The 9,066-nt window shown below is 32.7% G+C and overlaps 1 protein-coding gene across 1 annotated transcript; it reads left to right on the forward strand.

The window, feature by feature from the left end:
• The first annotated feature begins 3,848 nt into the window (after positions 1–3,848).
• LOC143577189 (uncharacterized) lies at positions 3,849–6,433 on the forward strand. Its single transcript, XM_077061094.1, has 11 exons — positions 3,849–4,071; positions 4,224–4,271; positions 4,362–4,538; positions 4,619–4,685; positions 4,817–4,881; positions 5,342–5,417; positions 5,508–5,623; positions 5,703–5,782; positions 5,893–5,962; positions 6,072–6,149; positions 6,217–6,433. The coding sequence occupies exons 1-11, from the start codon at positions 3,859–3,861 to the stop codon at positions 6,277–6,279; spliced, it is 1,053 nt and encodes a 350-aa protein (XP_076917209.1). The 5' UTR covers positions 3,849–3,858; the 3' UTR covers positions 6,280–6,433.
• The last annotated feature ends 2,633 nt before the right edge of the window (positions 6,434–9,066 follow it).

Below are 9,066 nucleotides of genomic sequence, written 5' to 3' on the forward strand. Positions count from 1 at the left end.
CTCATGTGTAGTCTTGTATTTAGCAGATATAACGGCTCCAGGACCTGGTCTACCTAATATTTCGCTACAAGACTCCTTCAGCACATGGTCAAAAGTGAAGGACTAAGCTAGTGGGAGAAGTGGCGGATTTATAGGACATTAGTTAGCTTTTATTTTTGTCTATAAACGAGATCATGATCAATTAGGTAACACAATACACGTTCATAATCATTCACTGAGCAAACAAGAGAAGAACACACACACATAGCAATATTGTATTCATTGATCATAATCTCCAACCTTGTAACCTCATTTTCTGATTAATAAAGTGGTGATAGACGATTTGTCATCACCCGGGGTTTTTATGCCGGCGATCCGACCAAGCTCAAGGGCTTTTCCTTGTAACAAATCTAGGGATGGCAATGAAACCCAAACCCGATGGGAAAACCCGAAACCCGACATAAATGGGACGGGTAATACCCGACCCATTAGGGTTTGGAACGGGTTTGGTATTAGTTTTAAAATTTTTCGTGGGTTTGGGACGGGTTTGGGATTTCTAATATACCCGACAACATAAACCCATTTACCAAATTATATATCCGATGTACCCAATATAGCTTTTATATATATATATACTATATTCCAAATATATTATTTGTCAAAACTTGTTTATGTTAATTATTTGAAATATTTTATTTTTTTGGTAACCATCTTTGTTATCGACTAGTTATATTTTGTCAAAAACCGGCAGGTTTTGAGCCGGGTATACCCGACGGGTATTTTATCGAAACCCGATAGGAAACCCGAAACCCGATGGGAAGACCCGAAACCTCACAAGTAATTACCCGATTAAAACCCGAAGGATTTGGGACGGGTTTGGGATGAATTTTAATAACCGGGTATGGGTTTGGGAATACTTAAACCCGACCCATTTCCATCCCTAAACAAATCCTTGTGTTTGTATTTGCAATCATTACATAACCGTTACTATCATTATAGCACTAAACCTCACCTTACAAATTTGGTTACTTGATCCTTAAACGATTTTTGACCAAAACACTTATCAACTCCACTAAAGTGGTAATTATGTTATATTTTTTTACTTAACATATTTAAATGTAATTTCTCTTCAAGTATAAAATCAAAATTATATTTAATTGTTAACATTTCCATAATTCATAATATCACATTGTCCTTTCATATCTCTTTAACATAACCATTTAAGATTGTTCGTTATTTCTCCTTTAATTTTAAAATATAATATACTTTTATTTTACAACAGAACCTTAGTCTTTTTATATTTATTTTTAAATTTGTAACAACATTTTGTTATAATATCATTTTATACACACAATATTTAATATAACAATATCGGTATGAAAGTTTTATTTTTTAAATAAATCAAACACAAAGGTTTGGTTTTGAACTTAAAATTATAGTGCATATTATATCAAAAACTTATTAAAAAGGATTATTGGATTAAAATAATCCCACATTTAATGAGTTGACCAATAATAATCCCACCTGAGTTATTTCCCTCTGGCAGTCCAACCTTTTACATGTTTTTTGTTTTATGATCCCCCGTTAAAAATAATTAACGGGGTTAGTTTTTGGCTGATGTGGCTTGATGAGTTGGCATTTAAAAATCCTACATGGCTTTTTTTTTCTTTCTAGGCATTTAAAAATCCTACTTCACCTTAACCTTGCAGGACCTCCACTGACGAAAACCTAATGAAGTCACTAGAGATTTTTTGTCACCATTTTCAGCTCAGCCGGCAAGAAACAACGGCGGCGTACGACGGTTTTCGTCGTCGTCCTCCATCGCTTCCGACGCCTTCATCTTCTTCTCCGGCGTCGTCGCTGCCTTGCTTCTCGTCTGGACTTTCTTTACTTTCTCAAACCCTCAAACACCCACACCACCTAATTATGAAACACCTGTTTCAAAATTGATATATTTTAAACCCTAATTCGAAGAAGACGATCAACAAATTGATGTCATCTGAACCCTAATTCGAAGAAGACGATCAGATGTCATCTGAACCCTAATTCGAAACCGGTGGTTCCCGACTACTACGGCGTTGGAAGCTGCCGCAACCACAGTCGGACGGTGTATTGATGACCAGAGAGAGGTAGGTGAGCGGCCGGTGAAGGTCAGGATAGAGGTTGAAGACGGTAGAGTTGTCCGATGGTGGTTATAGGATATTCCGGTGTTAAAATGCCAACTCATCTAGCCACATCAGCAAAAAGTTAACCCCGTTAATTATTTTTAACGGGGGATCATAAAACAAAAAACATGGAAAATGTGGGACTGCCAGAGGGAAATAACTCAGGTGGGATTATTATTGGCCAACTCATTAAAGATTGGATTATTTTAATCCTATTAAAAAATCATAAAGAAAAATTATTACATATGTCATTCTTTACTTTGTGTGATATCACTCGTTAAATAATTCTACATAATTTTTTTCAAGTAATAATTTCATTTGCTTTTTCTAGATGTCATTGGTCATATGGTTCACATCTTCAAGAGCAACGGCTCAAGCTTAAAAGAAAAAAAAAACAAACATACCATGGAGATCTTTGATTTAAGGTAATAATATTGATAACAACTTTTTTTAATATGTTTTTTTTAAATATTTTATTTCATACTACTCCGCATATTTTTAGTGGAAATTGTGTTTATCTCACACTATGGGATGATTATGTCTCGCAATTGTCCGAATATGATCATTTTAAGGAAGGTTATGCGATTATTCTACTTCAATTTGATAGAGTCAAGTATTATGCAGGATATGATAATAAAGGTATTTACGACTAATTTTCTCAATCACATTTTTAGTTGCCTTTATGTTAAAATATATGAACTTGAATATGTTATGTGATTCTTTACTTTTTGTAGAGAGAGTTTATGTCTTCAAATCATTTGAGTTGAATGTGAGCTCGTGTCTTTATCAATGACTTTTTATTTGAAATTGAAAAATACAAAAACGGTATATAACAATGAGTCTCATATTTTTTTTTATTTTGTTTATACTTTTTAGATAGATTGCTTTTATAACAAGTAATATTTGTAACACTCAAAAACCTTTTGTTTTTTTGTTATTTTTTCTAATTAATTGCTTTCTAATTGACAGTTAAAAAAAATTAGAAACCATCTTAGCTCATCAGTTAAATTATTTATTACTCTCAATTTATAATGTTTAGTTTTTATACAAAATTGAGTTATTAGTATAGTTTTAATACATCAGAATACATGTAATATACTATATTATTGTAATTTTGTTTTCATTTTGTAATTATTTAGCTCATATGCTTTTTCTACAACATATATTTACTTGTCTTTTGCTATTTTTGTTAAACATAATACATATAGTAGATATGCAAAGCTCTTTATATTATGGATGGATTTTTTTTTTCAGAATGTTAGCGATAAGTTACACAAGTATGTATTTTTGACTCACGGGTAAATTAATCCTATAGATATTGTAGTTTCATTTAACAACTTTATTAATGTTGAAATGAAACTCATTATGAAATATGTTAATATTTTAATTGCATAATGAATCAAGCTGCTATGTTTTTTTTATTTTTTTCAATGAAATTGACTTTCTTTTGGTGAAATGTTAAAGAATTTAATGGTAGTCTAATATGATTAGAACATGTTTATGTCTTCATTTGGTTTTTTATTTTTAGGTGTATAATAACTTTGTGTAACTATTAACTTTTTACGTAGACAGCCTCAATGTTTAATATTTTGGTAACAAAACTTATGTTACATATTGTTGTCTTGGTTTAGTTATATGTTACCGGTAACTATAAAAAAACCTAATTATAACTGATTACCTCCTTCCTAGTTGAAAACAAAGAAGTAGAATAATAATGGCTACAAATAAGAGAGACGAAGCTGAAGCCGAAACCCATGTCTCCAACGGCGGCTCTCACGACAAGAGAAAGAAGAAAAAACACAAAACACGAGACAAACAACACAACAACGTTTTAGTCGACAGTGACGATGTTACACCTCGTACTGTCACCATCGCTCTGCCTGGCTCCATAATCGACAATACCCAGTCCTTCGAGCTCGCCACTCGGGTAATAAACTATGTTGAAAATGAATACCCATTTTGCACACCAACTGTTCGACGATTTGCCTCACTGAAAATCCTTAGCTTTTATTCAGTAAAGTTTACAAATTTATTATTTTTCCACTAATTTTAGGTTGCCATTGTTCTGTTGGTTTGCAGCTAGCTGGTCAAATTGCTCGTGCCGCCACCATTTTCCGAATTGATGAGGTTATGTTTTGAACTTTTGATTAGTTGAAATGTGATTGTGGAATATTACTTACTGATGTAGAAGATGATGATTTGGGCTTTTGTTTATAGGTGGTGATCTTTGATAACCGAAGCGATTCACTGGATGACTTAGACGAGACAGCTAAGGACACTTCGGATGAAAACGAGAGTGGTTCTGCTTTCTTGATAAGGATCTTGAAGTATCTCGAGACACCACAATATCTGAGAAAGGCTCTTTTCCAAAGACATAACAGCTTAAGATTTGTGGTGTGAACCTAATGTGGTTTTAAATATTATTCAGCATTAAATGGTTGTTCGTGTTTTAAGCTTTTTGTGACATTTTATAGGGTTTGCTGCCACCGCTTGATGCGCCACATCATCTTCGGAAGCATGAATGGGGCCCATATAGAGAAGGTTGAATTTCCCTCTTAAGGACTGTTCACAAATTGTGTTCTTTATAGCTTTCTGAAGTGCTTAAGCTTCTTTATAAACTTATAGCAATTTGTGTATTTATATTGTTAATCGTTATGTTCATTACTTAATAGGTGTCACACTCGCGCAACAAGCTCCAAGTTCTACCAGCACGCTTGTGGATGTGGGGCTTAGTAAGGTATGCATATGATCTGTATCTACATGTTATACAAATCTTGTTACATGCATCTGGTATTTGAAGGCCTTAAAAGGGTATAGTAGCCATTTTACAAATTGTGAGTATCTTCTATGTAATTTGCTGAGACTGACGGTGTCGGTGACTTTCTTATATTTGAGGTTGGGTCTCCCGTTTTGTATGACAGTTAAGGGGTCTGATGGTCTGTGTTTTAAAACTAATTGAGTGGTATGATCTACATGCATATACACATAAACTAATACTGAACTCCATAACTTTTGGAAGACCATGAATATGAGAATTGACTGTTATGTATTTCAATTTTCAACCTACAATCATCTCCCGAATTTGATGTGATTATGGCTACACACACACACACACGTATATATGTTTCAATGGTTTTCAATGATGATCAAGAGAGCTCTTTGTATGTTTGTTTTAATGAAGATCACCCTCCTTGCAGAATGTGGTGATTGATCAAGCACTTGAGCCTGGAACAAGGGTGACTGTAGCCATGGGAACTGATCGCCGGCTGGATGGTATTTATGAATGTATTTGTGTGTCATATAAAAGCACACCTTTTAATAGCAATGGTGTGAATAGGGGCTAAGTGTTGTTTAATTTTGTAGACGAGCCACGTCCGGTTGTGTCATCATCCAAACCTAGGGAAGAAGGAATGTATTGGGGCTATAAAGTAAGATACGCTGCCAATATCAGTTCGGTACTTGAACGCTGCCCGTATAAGGTACACATTTTCCTGATTTAATATGTTATTATTTTATTCCACATCAGGTTTCTTTCATCTTTATTATATTATTATCTAGGGTGGGTATGATTATCTCATTGGTACCTCAGAGCACGGTCATGTTGTCAAGTCATCAGAGCTGAAGTTACCATCTTTCAGGTATAATTAATTATTTTGATTTGTTAAATACTGTGAAACATTGATTTTATTTATATATCTACTTTAGTTTCAATATAGTAAAACTGAACTGACTTGTTAATATTTGATAGGCATCTGTTGATTGCTTTCGGTGGACTCGCAGGATTGGAAGAGTGCATTGAAGAAGACAAAAATTTCAAGGTCCCTTTTTGTAATGCTGTTTTGTTGGAACATATTTTACTTGATTCTGCTTCTTTTTTCTATCCTTAGCGGATAAGTTGAAATATAATGATAAAACTGATAATTACAGGGAAAAGATCCACACGAAGTATTTAGCACGTATATAAACATATGCCCTCATCAAGGTAGCCGAACAATTCGAACAGAGGTATGATATGTTCCATATTAATTATATTTTTGTTGGAAATTTGTATTGATTTTATTATTGCAAACAGGAAGCAGTCTTCATCTGTCTTCAATATTTTCAAGAACCAATAGATCGTGTATTAAAAGCATAGATGCAATTAGTGGCCCCTTTGTGTTGGCCTGGATCTTTGTTTTCTTTCTGATCCGGTTCATGTTCAGATATTTGGTGTAACACATGCTGTGATGCTGCTTCCTTTTGTTTTGTTATATTATATGTTATCTGAATTTGGACCTTTTATTTGTGTGATAAAATACAGTTGTGAATTCATTCAATTTAAGGTGATGCATTTCATTATATCAACCCTATATAGTTTTAATTTTCTTTAAAGTGTATATGTTATTGAACTGTGTAAGATACAGGTGGTTAAAAAAATACAATAAAATAATTTAATTTAATAATAAACATGATAACATACCTTATTATACGTTATGGATTCATACGATATAAATAATTCACCGATAAATGTGATTCTTAGAGCCAACCGCTCTAGAGATAATAAAAACAAAGTTAATATTATAAACAACTATGTTGAAGGTATACCTTATGCATTTATAAGATAAACAAATATTTAAAATTCATAAATCTTTAAAAACTTCTTTGAATACAACAATTTAAGTTTTATCCGTGACTTTTTTAGTGATATTACTTATTATTTCTTCGTTAAAACTTTAATTTTTTCATATGTATTGATTAAACACAATATAATTATGATGATGATGATGATCTTCACCGATAATATCAATTATACAAACAGACAAAAAAAAAGACAAAAATGGATCAAAGGAAGGTTCATTAACGCTTAGCTATAATGCAGTATGTGAATCATGAGCGCTAAGTAAGATCTACAGTTCATTTTGAAGCACATATTCTTTAAATTTGCAAAATGAGAAATAATGTTGATCCTTTTTAAGCAAACATGTGACCAAACCATCTCATTTTCATGCAAAACACTTTATACTTGACCATTTCAACTTACCTTATACATACACCACAATTTCCACCCATTAATCCCTGCTACAACTCCAAATTCTCTCTCAAATTCAAAGATCTTAATGTTGTTTTCTTAGTGTTCTTAAAGGTTTCTATAAGTCAAACTGAGTTATTTTTTTCATTCTAATTAGCTTATGTAGTCTTATTAATATTTGTTTATGGTGGCACAACATATATATAATACACACTCCTTGTTACCTTTGGTAGTTGCTTCTTCGACTCCGGTTGGTTAATCTTCGGACTTCGTAAGGCAAGGCTTCATGTAGGACATTCGTGGTCCTTGTATATATACACTTATATAACTTGTTGCACATATTAATCTTGCTTAACTTCTGCTCACTTTAGTTTGTTTGTCACATTTACAAGTCTTGGTATGTGGAGACCATCTATGAACGCGTTGTGAGATGGAAACCGAACCAAACTGAACTTTTGTATAAAAGACTTGTTGACTTCTTAGTTATAAATCTTAAGTATTTTCATTTGTACGTTATTATACAAGATCTATGATATTTGGGCATGTGGAAACCATCAAGGAACGTATTGTGAGATGGGAACCGAACCAATCCGATTTTTACTCGCTTAAGACACACAAGTGTGTTTTTAGCTATCAAGACTTGTATATTTCTTTAAAAATAGTTTACAAACTGATTTTAATTATTTTCTTAAGTACTTGGAAATGTTGGATCCAACTTGATCTCATAACATAGTTTGGACCGACAAAACCGAACACTCGCTTAACGTGCGTTGATAATTCTAAAACAATAGATCTACATACTTGGTTAAGTCTTATTAAGTTTTATTGAGTTATCTCATAACATTCATTATTTTGCAAAGTTGACTTTGGTTTTGACCAATTATCAAGACCCGAACCAACAACCCGAACACTCGTTAAAGACCCGTTTTAGTATCTTTGTCCCAAAGGAACTTGCATTAAGCATTTTTCTCGCCTTATTACTCAACATAGGTTAAGTAAATATTGAGGTTAGATACTTTAACCCGGTTTCGAGCAAACTTACATTTTTAAAGGGTTATTATTATAAATTCTTACATAGTTACATTTTAAACCTTGAACTTTAATTGTTTACTTCTTGCAACAATTATTTTATTTAAAGATCTTCAAGACAACCTTTCCAAATCCAGGACTTTCTTTTATTTAGACTTCATACGTTAAACCCATCATCCTGGCAAATCTCCAAATTAACATCTTTCAAGTTTATTACTTGAACGTGAGTACTTCATACCCCGTTTTCCATCTTTTTTTTGGGGTGACATTTCATACTTATCTAAACTAAATGATTTATACTTGAGTCTTAAACCACAAACGTTATTGTATACTTTACTTAAATAATTGCTCGATTTGGTGTTCTATGATTATATGCCTATGTGTTTACCGCTTTTGGTTGGTGGAACTATAAAATCCTAGTCTATTTGGCATCCCCTTATAGCAAGGTGTTGTTAACGTAATGCAATTCAACGATAACTATAAAATCCTGGACTCTTTGGGATCCCCTTATAGCAAGGTGTCGCTAACGTAATTATATTAGCGATTTTATCTATTTATCCAAGTTATTTATTCTATTTATTGTTTCGTATACAAGTTTTGTGGCTTTTCCTACTATATATATGTGCACAAACTTATGAATTGTTCACCAACCTTTGTGTTGACAAACTTTGTTTTATGAAATGTTACAGGTTTGCATCTATGTTGATTATGGATTTTGGAGAAGAAAACATCACAACTACCTCTAGGATATTAGCAAAAATGAACAATATTTAATTTGCTATATTTTGTTATATGTTGTTATATTTGACTCATGAATATTTTTATGTGACATTTTCGATGTTGTGAAATGAAATGAGTTTGTTAAATATTGTCGCTTTAATAGTG

The sequence above is a fragment of the Bidens hawaiensis genome, unplaced genomic scaffold, assembly GCF_021521415.1.
Source record: "Bidens hawaiensis isolate Kalapana, Puna unplaced genomic scaffold, B.hawaiensis_p1.1 tig00028488_1, whole genome shotgun sequence".
Classification (NCBI taxonomy): Eukaryota; Viridiplantae; Streptophyta; class Magnoliopsida; order Asterales; family Asteraceae; genus Bidens; species Bidens hawaiensis.

What these genes read in the sequence shown, in the direction of transcription:
- LOC143577189 (XM_077061094.1), top strand. Translation starts at nt 3,859, where the DNA reads ATGGCTACAAATAAGAGAGACGAAGCTGAAGCCGAAACCCATGTCTCC. An exon ending in ATAACAGCTTAAGATTTGTG is followed by an intron (nt 4,539 to 4,618) that starts GTGTGAACCTAA and finishes GACATTTTATAG; the next exon opens with GGTTTGCTGCCACCGCTTGA. An exon ending in TGGATGTGGGGCTTAGTAAG is followed by an intron (nt 4,882 to 5,341) that starts GTATGCATATGA and finishes CCCTCCTTGCAG; the next exon opens with AATGTGGTGATTGATCAAGC.